This window comes from Silurus meridionalis, chromosome 5 (genome assembly GCF_014805685.1).
Source record: "Silurus meridionalis isolate SWU-2019-XX chromosome 5, ASM1480568v1, whole genome shotgun sequence".
Lineage (NCBI taxonomy): Eukaryota > Metazoa > Chordata > Actinopteri > Siluriformes > Siluridae > Silurus > Silurus meridionalis.
Window position 1 is genome coordinate 11,604,085 of NC_060888.1, and position 24,035 is coordinate 11,628,119.

Here is a 24,035-nt window from a genome sequence, read left to right on the forward strand (position 1 = left end):
ATCTCTTATCTGAAGCTGATCTCCCTGAATATATAGCAAAACAAGTCATTGTCAAGTAGGAGTTACTCATTACAGTGGAACCCCGTTGTATGAGCAACCTATAGTACGAGCAAACGGAGATACGAGCAACCTCGCTCGCAAAATTTTACCCTGTTTCACGAGCAAATTTCGAAGGCACGAGCAAACCCACGCTGCCGGTTCCCCGTTTTTGGCGGAGGGTCGCATCAGTCGCTTAGTTGATGACGTATCACTCGGTCTCTCTCGTTGTTCAGTGCAGCAAAAACGTAACTGTGGCAGCAGGGGGCGTGGCCGAGCGGCGGTTTGTGAATGGAGGGCGGGTCCGGGAGCAGATAGGCAGGGGATTGCCTCACCTGAAGTTAATGTGACTTAATGATTGTTCTTTCTTTTCAAGTGATCGGAGGGTGCATTTTTGTGTGCGCGCGCGCGCCAGAGACGTGCTGCGTGGGGCACTAAGCAGACCGACACAAAAAAAACAAATAAAAGTAGATGTGAAGCCTTTGCACTTGACCTATTGTGGCGTTCCTTATTCCCGTATTCATACGCTCACCCACAGTAACTTTTTTAGTTATATTTTTATTTCACTAGAACTCTTGAAAAATGTCTCCCAAGAAAATCAGTGATGGTGCGGTGAAAACGAAAGTAAATAGAATTACCATGGAAACCGAGGAGGTTATGAGCGTTTTGTGCGTCTCACACTTGCAATCAACCACTATCACATGAGTAAGTGTTAAATTATATTTATATTATGGTAATTTGCGGTGTATTTGTTTTTAAAAATAGGCTACAAATCCTTTTTAAGTGCAGAAATAAGCGATCAGATGACATCTCGGAACGGATTAAATCACTTTTACATTCATTCTTATGGGGAAAATCAGTTCGAACATACGAGCAAATGGACACACGAGCAATTTTCAAGAATTTTCATGCTCGTACAACGGGGTTCCACTGTACCAGTGTTGGGCAGGAACGGGTTACTACTAACGTGTTACCGGTAATGCGTTACTTTTTACAGTAACTAATACTGTAACGCGTTACTTTTAAAAAATAAAGTAACTTCGTTACCGTATGGCGCGTTACCCGTTACTTTTTTAAATGAATTATTTTCGGCTGAAGTGTAGACTACAGCCTAACCTGTTTACAGCAGAGACGCATTGCAGGATTGGTGGATGAACCACTGTAAACAGAAAGAAGACTCGCTGTGGGCGTGTCTCCGTTTATTTAGGTCTGTGCGGTAGTAATGGCGAGTCGAGGCGAGAGCAAGACGAGTTTCTCAAAGTGGAAATATGCTCATTATTTCACTTTAGTTAGGTATAAAGACAAAAACTTTTAAGTCAAATGTAAGTTGTTTTTCTGGTTCGAAGGTCGTATCTACTGCGATAAACAGCAACTCCAATCTGTTGAAGCTCCTCTAGGACCTCCATGCTTGAGGAGCTAGAAGCTAGAAGCTAACCCGGCGTTCTGTTCTACATTGTTGATAGTTTTCATACTTCAGCTGTGAAAGGAACATTTTTAAGAGCTCAACACAACAGCAGAAGCCACTTTAGTTTTTGATTGTGAATATATTATTCAGCTTGTTTTGTTATTTATTTCAGAAATCCTTGTGATATATTCAGTTTGTGCTGGTCTGACTTTAATAAAATTGTGTTTAAGTCAGTTTTGTGTTTGTATAGACCATAACGCATATAAGGGCATTAATGGGAACATTAAAGAACATTCTTTAAAAACGTAACTAAAAAGTTACTTTTAACAGTAACGCATTACTTTTTGGTGTAAGTAATCAACAAAGTAACTAAGTCTTTTTGAATGAAGTAACGAGTAACTGTAACTAGTTACTATTTTTTTAGTAACGAGCACAACACTGCTCATTACATTGGCTAATAAAGGGCTAATTACATTGTTGAAGGGAATCACCTATTTTCCATTAATTCTTTTGTACATTTGTATTTTCAGTGCATCTTGTTTTATGTTGAGCCATTAATTAATAATTACATGTTAAGCAATAATTGACCTTAATTTCTAAAGTAATACACAATGTAAATAATTCCCTATAATTCTTTAACGAAATGTGTTCTTTTTGTATACATATACAAAATGAAGACTTTGGAGTGGCCCAGTCAACACCCTGACCTGAATTCTTTTGAGATGCTGTGGCATGGCTGAATTAAAACATTTGTGCCTAGGACAAGTGGACCAAAAATCCTCCACAATGCTGTAACAGTCTCATTGCAAGTTATCGCAAATGCTTGATTGTAGTTGTTGCTGAGTGTCCCAACCAGTCATTAGGTTTAGGGGCAAACACTTTTTCACACAGGGCCATGTAGATTTTCATTTAAAAATTGCATGTTGTGTTCACTTATCTTTTACTAATATTGAAATAAGTTTGATGATCTAAAACATTAGTGTGACAAACATTAAAACTTTTTTTTTTTTTTTTTTTTTTATAAAAACACCACTGTACATTAACTACATATTATAAAGAAGCATATCTTTCACTCTTGTACCAGTGGTTTTTTTTTTTTGGAGCTTCTTTGACTCTCCATTGTTCCAAATATTATTAAGAGAAAATTGTAATTTGATTGGAGGGAAGCCTTTGTTCAACTATATAGTCAAGTCCGTTTTATATAACTGAAGCATTTTGAAAAAGTGAATGTGTGGTGATCTTTATGTTTTTGTGTTGTAGGTGGTATGGCCAAGAAAAAGACTATAATGTCCTGGTGATGGATCTTCTGGGGCCTAGTCTAGAGGACCTCTTTAACTTCTGTTCCCGCAGATTTACAATGAAAACTGTTCTTATGCTTGCAGATCAGGTAAGGTATAATGTGAGGGTTTTTTTTTCTAAAAAGAGCTCTGTATCCAGTAGATTAGATATTTGTGGGGAATTCAGTGTTTTCTTTGAAGTTTAAAAATGATTTCCAGTCAGTGTTGTCTCAAGCCTAGTGTTTGGCAGGTTAACATAAAATAAAGGCTCACAATAGAGGCGCACATTGTTTGGCAGATTACATAAAATGGCGGCTCACGTTGGTGGTCAGATGGCACTAAACTGTGTACTTTGCAGGTGACCTTTGCTGCCTTGTTTTTTTTTTTTTTAAATAAACATTGCTTCAATGATTTTTGAAAATTCTCTAAATGCTCTAAAAACTTTGTGAATTTCATTCGCATTCGGAGGTGGTTACTAAGGATGTTTATAGGTGCTGCCTTTGTTTTTCTAGGCATGTACTAGGGTGTTTCTAGCTGACTGCTATGGTATTCCACATTGTTGGTAAATAGCTGCTGAAATACTTTATATAATAGTTAGGATTTTCAGTGATTGCTTTGCAGTCCCAAGCAGTCGCTAGATTGTTCGTTGATGTCTGTTTAAAAAAAAAAAAACTAAAAATGAGCAACTTCGCAGCAATTTTACATAAAATGGAGTGCTTAGAAATACGGTATGTAAATTACCATAACATCAAATTATCTGGTGCCAAGGCCATTGAAACATTCCCCTTAAATTTTCAGTGGTTGTTAAAAAAAAAATAAAAAATAAAAAATCAATGTGGTTTGTATTGTGTGCAATGGGTGGTTGCATTTATATTTTGGTGGATGCTCAGGCCTACCTTGGGCTATGCTGAACAAATCTTCGTATACATTTTAAATGATCAGCTATGTGGCTTCAGCTTTCTGTTCGGTGCACATGTGTAAATCTTAGTTCCCTCATTAACCTATTTGAGGTCAATCGATTGATCAGCCAGCTGATTATTTTTGTCTTTTTTAATAAAACGGCATCAGCTGATTGTGCTGCAAGTTAGGCCGATTATTAGGCAGGCACATCTGGCACACAGTGTACGTTCTGCACTTGTGTAAGAACATAACTCTTCCTTACCTGCAGGAGGCAGTAGTCTGTATTTAGCATCCAAACAGGGAAGCCGAGAGATCTAGAAGTGTAAATATATTAAGCAAGCAGCGATTCCGCTGCGAATAATTCGCTAAGCGAATTAGCCAATCGGCTGACCATGACAACAATGTGTACCGGGCTTCAAGTTCTTATCGTTCATTCTTTATCTAGCTTAACATATTTCATTGGTTAAATATAATAACATTTTTGGAACTGTATTGCGAGCCTTCAACCTGCTGTGGTTTAGGCTACAGGTAGGCATGGGTACAAAAACCTGGTAACCAGTGCACTGATTGGAGAGGTTTGTGTTGGTCAATAAATTGTATGCAGTTTTGTTTATCAAGACTTATTAATTAAGAATGTAATTTTATGACTTGAAGGAAGAAAAAAAAATCGGCACAACATATATGCCAAAAGAATCAGCATCATATATTGGCCACCAGCTACCCTAAATATCAGCATGTGCCAGAGAAAAAACCCATATCGGTTGACCTCTAGTATTAAGTAGCAGACCGCAAAGTTTTCACATTTTTATTAATTTTTTTTATTATTATTAAACGCCCAGCGCTGCCAGGGGTATGAAAAAAGAAACTAAAGTTAGTGAATTGCCACTGTACTTTCTCACTCCATACCAGAAATAAGTTTTTTAGTGTGCCGAAATATTATTTGTATATATAATATAAAAAACACATTATGCTTAAAATAATGGATTTTTCCGGGTTTTTCCCGGTTTCCCAAGCTTCAAGCCAAAACACTGAGCCCCATAACATTAGACCAATGAAATTGCCGAATGTGTTCAGGTGAACCACAAGTCGTGTAACAGACACTGTCTTTTGTTAAAGCCTGTGTAAAGTTCATTAGTTTCAATGTAGACAGGTGCGGCTTATTTATGTTTAAAATAAAAATCTTTGTCAAATTTAGTGGGTGTGGCTTATATTTGGGTGCGCTTAATAGTCCGGAAATTACGGTATGCATGAGGCTTAGACCTTTTTAGAATGAGATATAGTTGGTTTTGGTTACTCCTGTCCCTTTTTATTTAATCTATTGTTAAAGATTAACACGTGAATAATAGGCTTTTGATGGCACCAGGCATGACACTGAAGGTTAAGGGGTTAAAGACCAATACCACATGTATATAAGATAAGATTTAAAAAAAAAAAAAAAGACCGATCTCTTAAAATGAACAAGTGCATTTGTACAAAATGTGCATTTTTATTGCTGAAATTGCATAAAGGATTTTTTGAAAACTAAACCTTTTATTTGGCAACACAATTAGTTTAAAAGGGGGGGGGTTGTTAATGTATTAGATTTAAATTATCCCAAATTTATTGAAAATTTTGTAGTTGGGTTTTTTTTCCTTTGGTCTGAATCTACTCACCCTTCGTTTTCTCCCCGTTCCTCCATTTTTTTCATTCTTCAGTATCTTGTGTTTACCTGTCCAGAGCATTCAGTGTGTCAGTAATAATGGTCCATGGGGTAGCGTTTTGTTGCTGTTTTGTTTTTAGCGTACTCGAGTTACTCGAGGAATTGTTTCAGCCTTACCGCGTTAGTACTTGAGCTGTAATCTTTACTCAAGTTATTTGATGATAAATTCATAGGGACAAGAAGAGTTTTGCCAAAGTTTGGGAGAATTTCAAACTTAAACATGTAGATAACACTTATCTACTTTTTTTCCACTTATCTTTTTTGTGTGTAGATAACAGTTTTTCAATGGATTTTTATTTATATACAGTGCGTTCAAAAAGTTACTCCGAAGTGGCCGTGTAGAGTAGGGGGTGGGGCACGTTTGGAGCACTGGTGATAAAGACACGGATTTAGGGGGTGGAAAATTTCAAGCAGCTTTTTTGGAGACAAGAATAAATAAATACCCGAGTGAGAATAATTGAAATTAAACAAAGTGTCCCATAACCTACTTTACACGGCCCCTGCATAGGGACTTATTTGTATTTCGATGTATTATGGCAGTTAACCTCTTAGGCTTTGTGGTTGCGTGAACATAACTAATAACCAATTGTTCTCAGGTGTTAATGTTTAGCAATAGATTAAATAAATAGGGAGAAGAGTAACCATGACTGACTATACATCATTCTAAAGCTCTAAGTCTCAAGCAGCGATTTCAGATCACTGTTTTTCAATAGAAAACGTATAACGAATGTATTTGCTGAATTTGTGTGAGCAGTACACAACAACATGCATAAAAAAACCGCACTACTTACATATTTATTGTAATAACGAGTCACAAACACATCCACTGCTGCTAATCCCGGTTTATTAGGAAAGATAAGGGTCTAGTGAACAACATGCCGTAAAGCATTTCTGCTCCAAACAAACAATAGTGTTGTAATTTAGATGTTTATTTCTTTGTTTACGTCACAGAACTTCGGCTGTTGTTTGTGTTTATATATTTCCGAATAACTTTCACATAAAAAAACGACATCTTGCTGGTAAAAAAACAAATATGGCTGGTAGAATATAGTGGTACAAAACGGTTGAGACCACAAAAAAATAAAAATAAAATAAAAAAAAAATTAAAAAAAAGGAAGAGTATAAACCTTTGGTGGAGTCTCTAGTCTCTCTGCAGGTGTCGCCATGTTTTTTTTATGCGCCGCCTCTCAAACCATTAATTTCCAGCCAGTAGCATTATGGAAATAAAAAGAATGATGGAGAATGTAGCCAATAAGTGCAGGATTCTAACGATATATGGGAGGATTTTATTCCCCACATGTGAGGCTTTGTTTTATTACTCTTTATAAACTCTTAGTGGTCGAAGCACCACTGTTTATAGCTCGTGCTAACTGGACTTTGTTTACAAAAAAAGGAAACAATGAAAAAAAATGAACAATCAAATAAGTTGTTTTATCTGAGATTTGCACAAAAAGCAACGATGTGGAAAATATTTTTGGGGGCGGAGGAGCAACAGAGACTTGGAGATCTGCATGGAGATGCGATTTTACATCTGTAAGTTACAATATATCTCCCTTTATACGTTTTATACGATTTTATTGGTTTTATTGCCTGTTTGTTTTTATAAGAGAAATGCTTGAAAAGTGTGTGTGTGTGTGTGTGTGTGTGTGTGTGTGTGTGTGTGTGTGTGTGTCGAGATTGGAATGGCCAGACATCAATATGAATGGTCATGAGTGTAGAACAATAGCTTGTCTGGCTACCTGGCCATCAATATGAATGCGAAATCAATATCAATAGCCCCAAACATGTATAACAAAAGCCTTTAATGGTCAGCCATTCATTAATATGCTTACTGTATGAATAGAGTATGAATGATCACCTGAGTCTAGCAGGTGTCTCTCAAACAGGGGGAGGGAGAAAAGGATCAGACACAGTCTCAGATAAATGTTTGTAGGACTCTCATTTATGAAAATCTTCATAAAATTTGAAATATAAACTGATGAGACATGTGGCTTTCAACCCAGTACTTTTCTGGATTGCTCCAGGACTGATTTCATGTATTTATAAATGAAATAAAAATAATGTTCAATGCAGGAAATGTATATCTATGGCACTTCATCATCTATAACTTAATATTTTTTTGAGCAATTAACTTTGATGATGGGCAGTAAAGCTCAAAGTGTCTTCTTTACAAAGATATTTAAATTGTGTATGTAGCACATTTTTATCAGGAACTGTTAACATTTAAAGTTAGGTACATGTTTTCAGCTGAGAGTCCTAAAATTTGGGTGGGGAGGGGCGAAACAGACATAGTCGTAGATAAATGTTTGTAGGAATCTCATTTTTTATGACATAGTCATTCAATTTAAAATATAAACTCATGAGATGTGGCTTTCAACCTATTACTTTTCTGGATTGCTGTAGGACAGATTTCATTTATATATGAAGAAAAAAAAAATTATTTAAGGAATTTTTTTTCTACAGTATTTAATCATCTATAACATTTTTTTTTTTTTTTTTAACAATATCAACAGTGAATAATGGACAGTAAAGCTCAAAGTGTCTTCTTTTTAGAGATATTTAAATTGTGTATGAAGCCCACTTTTATCAGGAACTGTTAATATTTAAATTTAGGTAGGGCATTTCAGCTGTGAGTCCCAAAATCTGTGTCGAAGGCTAACAGGTTAAACAAGTTTAGATTTCACCGATATTCTTATATGCCGTTTTTAGCCAAAAAAAAATGTATATATTTTTCTAAAAAAGAAAAACACATTACTTTTTCATTTTAAGAGACCTGTCTTATTTTCTCTTTTATTTAGTATTGCTTTTTAATAAAGAAATAGTACTTCCTATCGGATTACTCAATTCAAAAAGAGTTAAATACTCAAATAAAATACTCTATCAGCAGCCCTAGATAGTACACCGCTTCAAAATATATACTGAAGGGGTGTAACGGTACACACACAAAACAGTCCTGTGCAAAAGATTTTGGCACTTCTGAAAAATGCTGTAAAATTGCTTTCAAATATATAACTGTTAAGTTTAACAATTAACTAAAAGGAAATTAAATTAAGAAACTTCCAAATCAGAGAACCAACCACTAATCTTACAGGCTGCCTCAAATACTTTTGTCTGTTCACTTAATCCCAGACAGATTTGATGTTGAAATCAGGACTCTAGGGGCCCAAACTATTACTTCAAGGACTTAAGATAAGGTGTACCTTAATTCGTCCCACAGTGTGGAAACTTGTCATTTGTCCCTCCCTGCTGGTACTGCATGATGGTTAGATGCCTATTTTTCTCAGCACTGAGGACACCCTCCGGATCAAATCGCCAGGTCCAATTGAAGTAACTATGCTCCAAACTTGCAGGGAACCTCCACCATGCTTCATTGCTACCTATGGACACTTTATTGTACTGCTCTCCAGCTTTTGGCAAACAACTTGCCTCCTGCTACAGCCAAATATTTTCAGAGTACCTGCTGTCATTTGGCTGCATCCCGTTTCTGTGTTTTCATGCATAGTTGAGTCACTGGGAACCTTGTTTCCACATCAAAGGTTTGGCTTTTTGGCTGCAATTGTTCCTTGAAATGTACTTCTGGTCGGAGTTTTTCAGACAGTAAATTGGTGTATCTGGTTTCTGCTAGTTCATTACTAATGAACTGCTGGATATGAATCTGATGTCAAAGGGAAGTAAGCATAATGCGTCTTTCATCCACTCCTTTTAATTTCCTTGGCTTACCACTGCATCTACAGTTATCAACATTGTCTTTGTGCTTTTTCAAAACAGCCTGAACACCACATCTTAAACCCCCAGTTTGGTTTGAATCTTTGAAAAGTAATGTCACTGTTGCAAAGTTACTGTCTTCTATACCAGTGGTCCCCAACCTATTTTGTGCCATGGAACGATTTAATGTCACAGTATTTTTCACGGACCGGCCTTTAAGGTGTGGCGGATAAATACAACAAAATAAAATGATACGGCAGGAATGGTATTTTCTAAATATAATAATTAACATGAGTTCACTGTGTGTGGTGTTTATTTTGCTAGCGTAAGGGGTTTCAATTTAGCGGTAATGTATTGTGTTACCGGCCGGAGCAGCCCCTGTAGGTAAGACATATGACCGAGGCAAGCATTGCATGAAGAGTGAGTCATAGACAGTTGTGGCGGAGAGAATCTGGTAATTTTCCGGAATGAAACATCGTTCAGAATAATAAATAAAACGGAAATGATGTAAGTTATGTATTTTATGTGCGGCCTGGTACCAATTAAATTACGGACTGGTGCAGGTTCGCGGTCTGGGAGTTGGGGACCACTGTCCTATACAATGTTGCCACAGCTCTTTGTTAGACAGCTTTTTAAACCCATTTATTAGTGAAAATATTAACGTAAATCTTTTTCTCATTTTACAGTTGTAACTACAGTATGAATTGTTTTGTATAGGAGGAAGAATTGAGAATAATTTAGCCATGCTCCATGTGTATATACCCTTTTTGTGTCACAAACCGAAAGCAAAGTGGTTAAAAATAATTGTTTCTGGACTATCTTCATCAAAGATTTGTGTTCTTTTGCAGATGATTAGCAGAATCGAGTATGTACATACAAAAAACTTCATCCACAGAGATATCAAACCCGACAACTTTTTAATGGGCATCGGCCGTCACTGTAATAAGGTAAGCGCTCATCTTAAAATGTATATTTTAAATTTTAACAAACTTTTTGTTCATGAATATTTTTTGTGATTTCACATGCACAAATGTCTTATAGCCACTATCAATGAGTATCACTTTGTATGTGTAATGCAAATTAATGGTAGTTTAAACAAAAAATGTGATCTAAGAGAAGGTAAGTTAACTAACATGGGAGTTGGGTGTCATGATGCATATTAAGTAAGGTGTTCTGGGTCAGTCATGAAGTGCCAAGCAGATTATTAAATTTTACTTGGGTACCAACAATTTATTTATTTATTTTTTTTTTTTTTTTTTTTTTTAAATTTTGCAATGTGGTGTTTATCTTTGAACATCTTTGGCTATAAGTATATGGTATACACAGAAAAGATTACATAACGTTGCCTGACTATTTATTGTTTGAAATTGTTTTGTGCCCTTGCAGACAGGCAACATTTGGCCGATTTAAAGCATGATGTGGATTAATCAAATCATAAATAGTATATGTAGTGAAAAACAAATTAATGGTTCTTTTCACTGAGTTCTAATTCAATGACTCCTTTATTACCATTTTGGACAATGTTTTCTGGAATTAATGTAACTAGTGTGTGCCTGTGTGAATGCCAGCCTTAAGCTTTGTTCATGTATGTTTTTTTTTTTTCAATTAAAATCTTTAAGCGTTACGGTTTCCCCGCTTTTTTGCCACTGTGAGATTTTTTTTTTTTTAATGAACTCACCCGCTGGGACAATCTGATCTGTAACTTTGCAATTCCTTTTCCTGAATTTTTCATGTTCTCTTCAAATTCTTTTTGCTTTTAGCACACACATTGTTCATTATTGGACTGGACCAAGGGAGGCGAGTGTAGTTAAGTTTAATTGTGGGAATTGTCTATTAACGTTCAAAGTTGAGTTTGATTAAAGTTTTGTTTGAATATGCTGAAATATAATTTCTGAGCAATAAATTCATGAGCCTCAAATTTTACTGCCAGCTGCATACACTTTTGGGAGGAATAGAACAAATATATTAAAGCGTTACCATGTTCTTCCTTACCGGTTTTATTTCATACTGAAATTATGCTTTTCTTGGTGTCAATCTAATTTACTTTTAATCTTCGGTTATTTGTGTTTTATTTTGCTCAATCTTTGAACTTTAATTTAGGCTCAGAAAACATATCTTACTATTTATAGCTGATCAGTCAGGCAAAAGCAAATATTATTTTTCACCAAACTTCTAAACCCCAGCCCCCTTATTTTGAGTTATGTAAGTAAAGTATTCTACCCTCTTCCTTACTGAAGGTATTATTGTTTTAAAAAATTTCTTCCATTTCATTGTTGAATAATTTTGATTTTTATTTTGTCACTTATTTGTATTAATTTTGTCACATAAGTAGGATAGAGTAACCCATCGCAGTAAATGCTTTTGGTGCTTTGTTATCTATGGTAGTTTTATTGACTTTTAGAGCCACTGAGTTTCTTCTAGACACTCAGCAGTTGTAACTTGGTGTAGTTTAACTTTTACAAGGAAAGATGTGTGGAGTCTTACTTATTCGTAGTTAGAAATTTTGGTTTGGTTGCTAGATGGCTTATTTAAACAAAACATTTGGGCCATGTGTTTTTATTGTTGTGCAGTCTTGTTGTCTCTTGTTCTGGTTTTCCATAAGTGTAATGGTTCAGGTAAAAGGCTTCCAAGTTTATAACGAATGGAAATAGGCTCCACCGCCCGTTCTTTTTCTTAGCCTTGGTGTTGCCTGTCTGCGTTGGCCATGTGGGGTTGTCAGCAATACTGTTTGATGTACTGCACCCTCTATTGTCTGTTTAGTGTTTAGAACCTCCAGTGGGGAAGAGGAAAAGAAGCTTTCCTGTTAGTTCTTCTCAGGACCCAACTTTCTCAGGATTAAACCAGGTCTGAAACTACAAACGCCTAATAATGCTGCCCAATGCACACATTTTATATATATATATATATATATATATATATATATATATATATATATATATATATATATATATATATATATATATATAAATTACACATGCATCAGAAGTGAGTACACCCGTGTGCAATATCATTTAAATGTCAACTGATTTAAAATTGTATCACCATGCACCAATTACCGCTACATTGAGCAGTAGAGATTTTGCACTTGTGTAAAATTAGATTGACCTTACTAAGAATACAAGGCCCCACTTAAGGAATTAAATGCAACAAAAGTTGATATACTTTTCATGACCGAGATTCACCCCCACCATGCTATAAGCATCCTTTATTTTTTGGAATTGCACAAATTTTGGACTGGTGTTCTGCCATTCTTCAGAGCCAATTTTTAGCTTCTTTTTTTTGTTGGACAGGCTGTGTTGCTCTAGATTTTTTTTTTTTTATAAAAATAAAAAAAATACTTGTTTGTATTGTATTATATATATATTAGAATCTGTGTGCTTCTGATCTTTCATTCTGGTATGCTACTTCCCCTTCAAACCTTTGGAGATTGGGAGTCATTTTGTCTGCGAGTATTTTGGTATTGCTGTTGCCATTAAAGATGGCATCTTTAAATGTCACCTTCCCAAAATCTCCTGCGTAATGCAGGCCCATATCATCCCTTTGTGCTTTACTGTCGGGATTAGTTTCATGCAAACATTGCAATTAAGCAGTATTCTTCCAGCTTCTTTTCATGTGCTTTAGCGAAGAAGCTAAAGGTTTTTTTTTTTTTCTTGGATGCTGTTTATAGCATTGATATTGTGTAATGTCTTTTGCATTGTCTGAGCTGTCGCAGAAACTTTGATTTCCATAATAAGTCCATAAGAAGTGCTTGTCTGTCTGTTTTTCAGAGCAAGACTGCACACTTCATGGTGTTTTATGAGGACTGCTACTGTGGCTCTGATTAGTGATAGATAGTATGGCTTGTTTTATACCTCCTGATTACTGCTACAACTGTGGTCAGACATTATTATTATTATTATTATTACTGAGTCCTATTTCAACTTTGTGAACTCTCAATCAGATGGTTTCTTTTCCCTGGCAATTCTGTTCTATTTGGAGCCATGATGTAGATATGCAGATATGCACAGAGAATAGGTAAAAACTGGAAATTCTGTTTTTTGCAGGTAAGCTAAATGGAAGTCACATGTATACTCGGTTTTGTTTTACTGATCATAGGATTTCTAACTTGTCAATAATCTTGGGTGTAATCACATTTTTTTTTTTTTTTGTATTTAGGGGACTGAATTTTCAGGGTTTTTTTTTTTTTTATAGTTTCTTTGGTTCATGGGACAAGATCCATTTTTCAAATATGAAATTATTTATAAACTGAAATGATGATTTAGAATCATTTTGAATTAAATGATCTTGTAAAGGGGTGTACTCGCATGTTAAAATACTCATATTTAAGTAATTAAACTCATATTTAATAATTTCAGCTCCAAAATACTGTGGTAGACAGCTAAAATGACAATACCTCTGTCAATGTCCAAATATTTTATGGACACCTGTCTTCGTGTTTACTTTTATACATGTTTTAGACACATTAATTATGGCTAAATTGATAGTATGACAGCTCAAGGGAGTAGCTATATCTTTAGGGGAGGTTGTCACTCTTAGCGAGTATATTGTTGAGTGGTTATTTACTACCTTTTCAAACTTGGTTGTAAATATATTATTCTCTTCTTTTAAACTGAAGTCTGTATTTTCTAAAAAAAATGCAGAATAATTTTTTTAGTATTTTGGTAATTTGATAGATTGATGTGTATTCTCTGGCCTGTTTTTTGTTTAATCCAACATTCCACATACCCATTTAGGTATGATGAAGTAACCCATCTTCACCCAAGTGGGTGTGCACAGAACAATGATATGATACTTAAGCTTATTTTACATATATATATTTGCTTGAGACAAATGACAATAATAGTATTGTGATTGCTGTAAATTTTACATTTATTCAAGAGATTGAGTATGGTTCTTCATTCTATTAAGGAAAGTTTGTGTATTTTATGTTTAAACCTGAAGTGATTTTCTGTAACTATTACTCCACCTGATCTTTCCAAAACCTCTTTTTTTTATTTTTATTTATTTATTTTTTTTCTCCCCGTTACCTGTATATTTAAAAAAAAAATGTACTTTCTAATAATGTCTGTTTTTTATGCTTTGTTGAACACCAACACTATTTTTATTTTCATGGGAATTTGCTTACATGTATGAAGCTTTTGGCAAACAGCAATATTTTCAAAGCTAGGTGCACATAGTGACAGTTAGGGCCTTAATGGTTTTTGGATTTTGATCAGGGTCAGAGTGAACTTACTGAAATAGTCTTTCAACACAGTACATTTCAAAATGGCAGAATGCAACCAAAGGATATAGGTTATCCAAGTCAGAATTAAATTTCTTCCAAACATTTCAGGCAAACATGCCAAAATAAATGAATTGTTACTTGTGTATCCTAACACACCATTAATTTTCAGTTTTTTGTTCATATAGGACTGCTGTAACGAATATATAATACGAATAAAAGGGTATGCACATAATATGCTTCTGCATATATTGCACAAAACCATTTCTCAGTGCATATTAAAGTATGCTCGATTTATAACTTTAATCCCAAATTAACATTTTAAATAGCAGCAATAATGTAATACTGAAATTATTTTTTACCTCAAGTTGGAGCCCTGTCTGTCTCTGTCTTTCTGGTAACCTCTGATTTGCAAACACTAATCAGGATAAATTTATAAATCCAAAATATATCTATTTATTTGTGGTGTTGCTTTGTCAGAGTGTCCAGTTTTGAGAACTTTTAAAATAATATATGAACAAAAGTATTGGGGCACATGACTTTCCCAGCCATATATGGTTCTTCCCCAAACTGTTACCAAAGTTGAAGTGATTTTTATAGGATGTCTTTGGATGTGGTAGTTTTAAGGTTCCATTTACTTAAACTAGGAGACCCAAGCCTGTTCCATCATGGCAATGCCTCTGTGCACAAAGTGAAGATATGGTTTACATGGGTTGGAGTGAATGATCCCGAGTGGCCTACTCTAGACTCCTGATCTCAACCCTGCTGGACATCAGTGGGATGAACTTGTACGCTGGCCTCCTTACCCTACATCATTATCTGACTTTACAAATCCCCTTGTGGATGAATGAGCCTGAATCTCCACAAGCACACGCCTAAGTATAGTGGCACATTTTCTTAGAAGAATGGAGGTTTTAATAGTAACTGGGTACTTTAAAAGTGTAAAACAGGATGCTCAAAAAGTACATAGAATATTATAAGGTGTTCACAAACCTTTTTCCATATAACATATGCCCTGTGCAAGTGTGCAGTTTGATACAATGCTATTGTGAAGTTTGGCTTTTTTTTTCTTTCTATCAATGAACAATGCTTGTGCAGTGTGTCGGGTTTAACACAAAGACCACTATAAAACATACCATTTAGTTTAATATATAGCTTCCCTCAATGTGAATCCCAGAAATGTTTAAAGATATTATTGCACATGAAACAAAGATTGCATATCTCTGCTGCCACTGCATTTCTCAATCTCCCCAGCTTGGGTTATTTATTTTTTGACAATTTTTAGGTGTATTAGTTGCTTATTAGAATGTGGTGCTGAATAATTGTTGATGTATCAGTCATACTGTGAATCATAATCTGTCAGACATGCTAAGGGAAAATTTCTAGATATTTCTAGTGCGTATACCCACTTCATGTTCACACATGCAATGACTAATATTTGTAAAGTTGAACAAAAAGGATAAGACCATTAGAAGGAAATGTGTATGTTGATCCTGACAACAACATAACCATAGGAGAATGCAGAGCTGCTTTGCAAATATAACTCGAGCATTACTGCATAATGGGTAATATGACTGGAGTGACATACTAGAATATATTAAAAGTAAATTTAGTTTTGGTGCCCAAGAAGCTGATTCTGGGGGAAGGGAGATGAACAAAAAAACAAAGCGCTTACAAGACCTGTTTACTTGTATACCACCGTTATTGCATGTAGCTACTGGCACAGTTTAGGCCTGCCTATCTGTTTTATATATTTTTTTTTTTCCTCCATTTTGTTTTCTTTCCAAACATTTAGCATCAGTCCACATTTACTTTATCATGTTGCTTCAACCTAATGCAATAATAATTTACTTATGACTTATAAAGTTTTGGTCTTTGCAGTCCTTTAAAAACCAGGTTGGTCAGCCTCTAATTGTTGGGTTTTGAATTAAACTGCCATATCGAATTACTTATTTCTTTTGTTCTTTGTTGTTGTTTAATAATTGTCCAGAACATGTTCTTTAAGGGTTCACTAGTCCCTAAACTTTCATTGTCTCTTGTATTTATATGAAGTTTTTACAAGTTTTATAGCAGACAAATTGGTTTAACAACCGTGTTCTGATTGTTTCTTTGCAGTTGTTCCTCATTGACTTTGGTCTGGCCAAAAAATACCGGGACAACAGGACAAGACAGCACATACCATACAGAGAAGACAAAAACCTCACAGGCACAGCCCGCTATGCTAGCATCAATGCACACTTGGGCATAGAGCAGAGGTGTGAAAATAACACTACACGATCATGCCAATATATTTATTTTTTAGCAGATATGGTTGTGTAAGTTTTGTTTGGTTTTCTGTACATTAGTTCTTACTCCATGCTCTGGTTAAAGTAAATTATTTATTTAAAATTAGAGCTTTTAAGTGTTAACTTTCTTTCTTCTATTATACCCAACCATATTTCGCTAATTGAAAATGACAGTGGCTATGGATAACGTGGCAAGGAGATTTTGAAAGGTGAAATGGAAAATGAAATATGAATTTTGGAAATTTTAACAAATTCCAGAAGCCCAAGCCATGGGCCCAAGCATTGATGAGCTTGTATGTTTTGGATCATGTTGGTTGTTGGTTTCAGCTGACACTGTTTCTGGGTTTATTTTTTCACAGCTCACACCATCTTAAACTGCTGCTGTTTTCTTTGACATGTTCAGTATTTATTTATTTTTGTTAGCGATCGAACAAATTTTTTATTTTTATTTTTATTTTTTATTAAGTGGCAGACGATTGTGCTGTAAATTAGGCTGATTATTGGACAGGCGCATCTAACACCAAACTGTGCACTAGCTGGGGACCACGGGACTAGCTGAACAAATCGGCAAAAAAATCTGGCATCATATATCGCCCTGATTTCTAAATATTGCCGTTAGCCAGAAGAAAACCCATATCGGTTGGCCTCTAGTTAGCACAGGTTTTTCTGCTCTTTTTTTGTTTTGTAAATTATAATTTTTTTCTCTCTCTCTCATTTCAATTTTTTCAGGTTGTATTTGCTATTCACAGGGCATTTCCCAATAGCTCTGATTAGGGCTGCAACTAGCAATTATGCTGATATTCAAAATTTTAAAACAAGCATTTGAAGGTAGTAAAGCTGCAGTACATTTCTGAAAACAAGTTAACTGTTGTGTAGACAAATGCAATAATAAGAGAATGGAACGAAGAAATGCAGTAAGCTAACAGGATTATTTAAAAAAGGCATTTGTTTACAGATGCATTATCATTCGCTGAAAGCCACAATGGTGACTTAAATTTAATCATTTACTGCTGCTATTTACTAATTTTAGTGTTTGTTTGCACCGGTTTAATTGAATTCATTATTATGTTGCGAGCTCAATGGAAGGTATTAAAATAACTAATCCAATTAACTTTAATTGACCTTTTTTACTGCAGTAAAATTCCAGTGCACTCTAGCCTCGATATTACTGTTTGTCTGAAAATACTAGCTACTAGTTAGTATACTCAAAACAGTGAGAATTCATGGTTTTTGGTTAAACCTGTCGTCACCATAAAGGCTTTTGGACATTTTATAGGAATGCATTCATTCTAATTGACATTTTTATAGGTTAGGTTGGTTGTTTTTTTTTAAACAGGATTTCGGTCTAGGAGACTGACTTTGGTTTTCTTGAAACTGATTGAGCCTTGATCAACCATTTTCTTAAAAAAAAAAATATATATTTTCCTTAACACATTTGTGAAATCTTTTGTGGCATTTTTGGAGCAAAAAAAGCAAAAACAAACGCTAGCAGTGGTGGGGGAAAAAAATCTGAGCAGTTGCTTTCAAAATATAATTTCAAAATACTTTCCAATGTGAAATACACTCGCTGTGAGAGAAAACCCACCCTCAATTTATTTATATTTTTAATGCCAAAATGGAAAAATCCCAGTGCCAAAACCCTCCATTTGGACTAATGTTCTAAACAATCCTGGGCATTTAATGTACACAAATATCCTGCTGTCTATATATGTAAAGGAGGTTTTTGTTTTTGGTGAATTTTAAGCTCAGTTAAATTTTTTTCCACACTCCAAAATGTATCACGTTGACTTGGCAATTATTCTGCACATAATGACACAGCAAAAAAACTGTAGGCATTTTTGCAGACTAATAAAAAAAAATAAATAATAAAAAAAAAATTCTGTAGTAGTATTCAGACCCTTTACTTAGTATTTTAAAGAAATATTTTTAATAGCGATTTTAGTTTTTTCGGTTGAGTCCAAAAATCCGCCAAAATCCAAGGAAATGGCATTTGTGTAGCTGCATTAAAGAAGCTCTGTGAAGTGCTTCTCTGTTGTCCTTCTTGAATGTTCTACCTTTTTAGAGGGCTTCTGAAGATTTCTTAGTGCTCATGTTCCTCTAGGTGTGTTACAGGAGCTGTGTAACACACTTGGAGGTAAGCACCCACTTCCACTGTGACTAATATTGGAGGTTAGATATGCCACCTCTCTCTCCATGAGAGCAGATTAGCTTTTTTTGGCTCTTGGTACTATTTGGATTTGACCCCATGATCACCTGATTATAATGTAAACAATATTCTGATGTACCACTTCAGTTACTTGATGGAGAGTAAATGTACTTATTTATTTATTTTTACAATAATTAATACAATAATTATTTTTCTGTAATTTCCATCATGTGTTGAAAACAGTAATCGGCACTATTGAAATGCGTCATTTACTACCTTCTGGGTACACTTAAAAGACGTTAGAATTCACTAGTCCCTGTATTTAATTATTATTTATGAATGAATAATTTTGTCTCCAACAGTCGTCGAGATGACATGGAATCTCTAGGCTATGTACTGATGTACTTCAACAGAACCAGTTTGCCCTGGCAGGGACTGAAGGTAAGCTTAAGACATGCTCATGAGCTGCTCAGTGCATGTTTGCAACAGAAACACTCAGGACTAATTTAAAAAAAAAAAAAAAAAAAACCACACAAATATAGAAAAGGCTTTAATAGAAAATTATAAAAAAAAAAAAATTAAACTGCAAAAAGAGCTGTAGGAATACAAAATAAGCAAAAACAAAGTGGACAACAAACAAGCAACTCCACTAAACTCCATTTTATTAGTATTAACATGGATTTTTATCCACTAGGCTTGAAAGACCCTCTGATTAGCATTTTGAACTATACAATCAAATTGTGCATGCTGGAAAGTGATCACATCCGCAGTAAATTTCTTGTTCATATGCATATGTAGCACAATTAGGGGTGTTAAACATGTATATTGTCTTTATTTGATGCAATTTGTTTGTGTAAGATGCATATAGGGTGCCTTTCCTGAAATAATAAAAAGGCATTTGCCTTAACATATGCCTGAGCTTCTATTTTTCAATTGGTTGAAACAGTAAAGATTTCTACAAAAATGTAAATGTTTGGTACATTTAATCTTTTAGCAGAATATAACAAAGGCAATGCCACACCACACAGATTACAGAATGAAATCCATTTCACTAAACATTAGCTGTCCGATTTGATTTTGGAATAAATCCATAGGGTCAAGTTCACAGACAAAGCAAATGTCTGAAATGTCCATTTTGGCTTTGTAATGTTTTCTTACTTGCTTTTTTTCCTGTTTCAAACATATTTCAAGGGTATTTACTTTCGTAACATGGAGGACTATATTTGCCGGTAGCAGAGGTCTCCATTGTTTTTATTTGTTGTTTTTTCTTTCTTTTTTTTCCTCCTGTTTTTGTTCACTGTAGTTTCCATCAGCCTATGTCCAGTGTAGCTTTAGGTTAGATGTTTTTGGCTGACAGGTTTGGAGTTGGATGTGCTCTATTGCTTTGAGTTTGCTTGTGAGGTGCTATTTATTTTTTCCTTACTACTTATGTTCTGTACACAGGCTGCCACAAAGAAACAGAAGTATGAGAAGATTAGTGAGAAAAAGATGTCAACTCCTGTTGAGGTCTTGTGTAAGGTATGTGGAGCAAGCAATGACATTCAAAAAGTCTCACATTCATTTTGTTCAACAAAAGTCTAGGTGTTTTCAAAATTGACAGTCCGTCTGTGTGTGTTTCTCTTTCTCTCTCTCTCGGTTTTTGTGTATGTGTAATACACACACACACACACACACACACACACACACACACACACACACACACACACACGGTGGTGTGAAAAAGTGTTGGCCTGATTTCTTTTTTTTTTTCTTTTTGCGTGTTTGTCACACTTTAATGTTTCAGATCATCAAATTAATTTAAATATTAGTAAAAGATAACACAAGTGAACACAACATGCATTTTTTTAAATGAAGGTTTTTATTATTGAGGGAAAACAAAATCCCAAACCACATGGCCATGTGTGAAAGTGTTTGCCCCCTCTTATAACTGTGGTTTATCACAACCGAGTTCAATTTCTCTAGCCACATCCAGGCCTGATAACTGCCACACCTGTTCACAATGAAGAAATCTCTTAAATAGGACCTGCCTGACAAAGTGAAGTAGACCAAAAGATTATCAAAAGCTAAACATCATGCTGAGATCCAAAGAAATTCAGAAACAAATTAATTAATTACAAGTAATTGTAAAGTAACACTGCATTTCAGAAAAAGAACATCATACCAACAGTAAAATATAGTGTTGGTTGTGTGATGGTCTGGGGCTGTTTTGCTGCTTCAGGACCTGGAAGACTTGCTGTGATAAATGGAACTATGAATTCAGCTGTTTACCAGAAAAAATCCTGAAGCCATCTGTTCGTGACCTCAAGCTGAAGCGAACTTGAATTCTGCAGCAGGACAATGATCCAAAACACACCAACAAGTCCACATCTGAATGGCTGAAGAAAAACAAAATAAAGACTTTGGAGTGGCCCAGTCAAAGTCCTGACCTGCATCCTATTGAGATTTGGCATGACCTTAAAAAGGTGGCTCATGCTCGAAAACCCTCCAATGTGGCTGAATTACAACAACTCTGCATAGATGAGTGGATCAAAATTCTTCCACAGTGCTGTAACGGCCTCATTGCAAGTTATCGCAAACGCTTGATTGCAGTTTGATGATCTGAAATATCAAAGTGTGACAAACATGCAAAAAAAGAATTCAGAAAAATTACTTTTTCACACCACTGTGTACATATGTAATGTATAATTTTTTTTTTCCTAGGCCAACATTGTTTTTTTAACTAAATTACACTGTTCAACATATCAAAGAGTATTTTGCAGAGGTACAAAATATTTTAGGTACAGGGGTTTTAATAAACACATTCATTCTCGTAAGGGGTTTCCAGCTGAGTTTGCCATGTACCTGAATTACTGCCGTGGGCTGCGGTTTGAGGAGGCCCCTGATTACATGTACCTGCGTCAGCTGTTCCGCATTCTTTTCAGGTACTTGCCAATATTACTTTGTAGTACAACTTTTTGTTTAGGTATAGATGCTGTGATCTAATTATGAATCAACATTTTTTTGATTTAAAATGATGCCAGTGAAATCAGTTTGTAGTTTTTTTTTTTGTTTGTTTTTTTTGTTCCAGAATGTTGCATATGATTTTAAATGGTTCTTATTTAAACAAAGCAATTAAAAAAAAAAAACTTTTTGCCTGTTTATGGTCACTGGATTTCCCTTAGGACTCTGAACCACCAGTATGATTATACTTTTGACTGGACCATGCTTAAGCAGAAAGCAGCACAGCAAGCAGCATCCACAGGGGGACAGGGGCAGCAGGCACAGACCCCCACAGGCAAGCAAACTGACAAACCCAAGAGTAACATGAAAGGTTAGTAGCAAACAGCCAAGTGACGTTTTCAGTGCAAAGTAAGACACAAATGGCTTTGTCTTTTAAAATGTAGGTATAAAAACATTGAAATTGGAAAAAATCTTTTTTTCCCCCTCAAAGATTTATGTAAATAAAAAAATCTATGTAAAGGGCCCACAAAAAGTAGAAGGGGGAAAAAAACAAAAAAACAAAACACAAGCAAAGGTCTTGCAGGTGCAAAGACGTCCTTGGGAAATTTGACTACTAACTTTGACAAAGTCTCTATTCTATGGGATTAAGGGTTTCTTCTATCTTTCTCTAAATGTCTAATTCTAATAATATTTGTAAAAAAAAAAAGACTACTGTGGTCATTCTTGAGTTGGCATTATTTCTCTATTCCTGAATCTATCGCTTATTACTTAAATGGTGCTACTATTACAACATGATTGGATGTGAATTTGTTTACTGTATTAGTTCATTTATTTTTACATGTTAACATTTCTTTCTTTTTTTTAATTTGATGCTGTTAGTTAACGTGACTTAAAACGTATAACTTAAAAAAATTACCCTACTTAAAGTAGGTTTACTAAAGTAAACTTGCCTATACTATTTGAGTATGGACTAAATAGGCTGGACTTTGCAAAAAAAAGTTTCAGTGGGGCTCTGGGATTACAGCGTTTTACATATTAGTTACATGGTGCATGAAGTAAAACAATTAAGTAATTTTTGCAAAGCTTTCATAATGACTGTTTAAGAATGTTTTAAAATATACACTTTGAAGCACATGAATTACAAATTAAGTGTGTCTGGATAAATAATTTTTCTACTTCTGATTTGTCTCTTTTGAAGTTATTTGATTGCCCTTTCAGTTTAGCTAGTGTGCGCACATGTAATAGATAGATAGTATAATACACACATGCGCGCGTGCGCGCACACACAGCAGGGAAAATAAGTAATTGACGACACAGCATTTTTATCAGTAAGGGGATTTCTAAGTGGGCTATTGACGCAAAATTTCCACCCGATATAGCCATCCAGCCAAATATTGAATTCATACAAAGAAATCAGAACATTTAAGTATACAAGTTGAGTCATAATAAATAAAGTGAAATGACACAGGGGATAAGTATTGAACACATGAAGATAAGGTGCAAAATGGCATAGAAAGCCAGGAGATCACCTGAAATTTGTCAGTATTGAGAAAGAAACCCTGCCCCCGATCAGTACTAATTGATATCAGCTGCCTTAGTCCTAATTGATGGCCTATAAAGGCTTCTCATTACCCAGGGGGCACACAGGAAAGACTTCATGATGGGTAAAAGCAAAGAACTCTCTCAGGATCTTCGTAATCTTATCGTTGAAAAGCATTTTGATGGGAATGGTTATAGGTGCATTTCCAGAATGCTGAATGCTCCTGTGAGCACTGTGGGGGCCATAAACTGGAAATGGAAAGAGCATCAGTTCACCATAAACCGGCCACGATCAGGTGCTCCACGTAAGATCCCTGGAGAGAATAGAAAATCTATGGAGAGAACTGAAGATCAAAGTTCATAAAAGAGGCCCAAGGAACCTTCAAGATTTAAAGACCATTTGTGTGGAGGAATGGGCCAGAATCACTCCTGAGCAATGCAGACCAACTGGTCTCTCCATACAAGAGTCGTCTAGAAGCTGCAATCACCAACAAAGGCTTTTCTACAAAGTATTACATAACGTGTGTTTGATACTTATTCCCTGTCTCATTTCACTTTATTTATGACTCAACTTGTATACTTAAATGTTCTGATTTCCTTGTATGAATTCAATATTTGGCTTGATGGCTATATCTGGTGGAAATTTTGTGTCAATAGCCCATTTAGAAATCCCCTTACTGATAAAAATGCTGATGTGTCATACTTATTTTCCCCGGGGTGTGTGTGTTTTTCATATATATATATATATATATATATATATATATATATATATATATATATATATATATATATATATATATATATATATATATATATATATAAAATATACACACACACACAGTACAGACCAAAAGTTTGGACACACCATCTCATTCAGAGTTT

General features: G+C 35.1%; 1 protein-coding gene across 5 annotated transcripts in view; it reads left to right on the plus strand.

Moving 5' to 3' along the window:
- The window catches only part of csnk1a1 (casein kinase 1, alpha 1), a 43,795-nt gene that overhangs the window by 14,000 nt on the left and 5,760 nt on the right, over nucleotides 1-24,035 (plus strand). For 2 of the 5 annotated variants that reach the window (XM_046849819.1, XM_046849814.1), the window contains exons 3-10: nucleotides 2,702-2,828; nucleotides 9,871-9,969; nucleotides 11,783-11,866; nucleotides 16,359-16,498; nucleotides 19,037-19,115; nucleotides 20,118-20,192; nucleotides 21,489-21,595; nucleotides 21,836-21,984. In XM_046849819.1, coding sequence (XP_046705775.1) covers nucleotides 2,739-2,828; nucleotides 9,871-9,969; nucleotides 11,783-11,866; nucleotides 16,359-16,498; nucleotides 19,037-19,115; nucleotides 20,118-20,192; nucleotides 21,489-21,595; nucleotides 21,836-21,984 — 823 coding nt within the window. In that variant the 5' untranslated portion in view covers nucleotides 2,702-2,738. Of the gene's footprint in view, nucleotides 1-2,701; nucleotides 2,829-9,870; nucleotides 9,970-11,782; nucleotides 11,867-16,358; nucleotides 16,499-19,036; nucleotides 19,116-20,117; nucleotides 20,193-21,488; nucleotides 21,596-21,835; nucleotides 21,990-24,035 lie in introns of those variants that run through there. The other 3 variants (XM_046849817.1, XM_046849816.1, XM_046849818.1) reach the window with 3 other exon arrangements.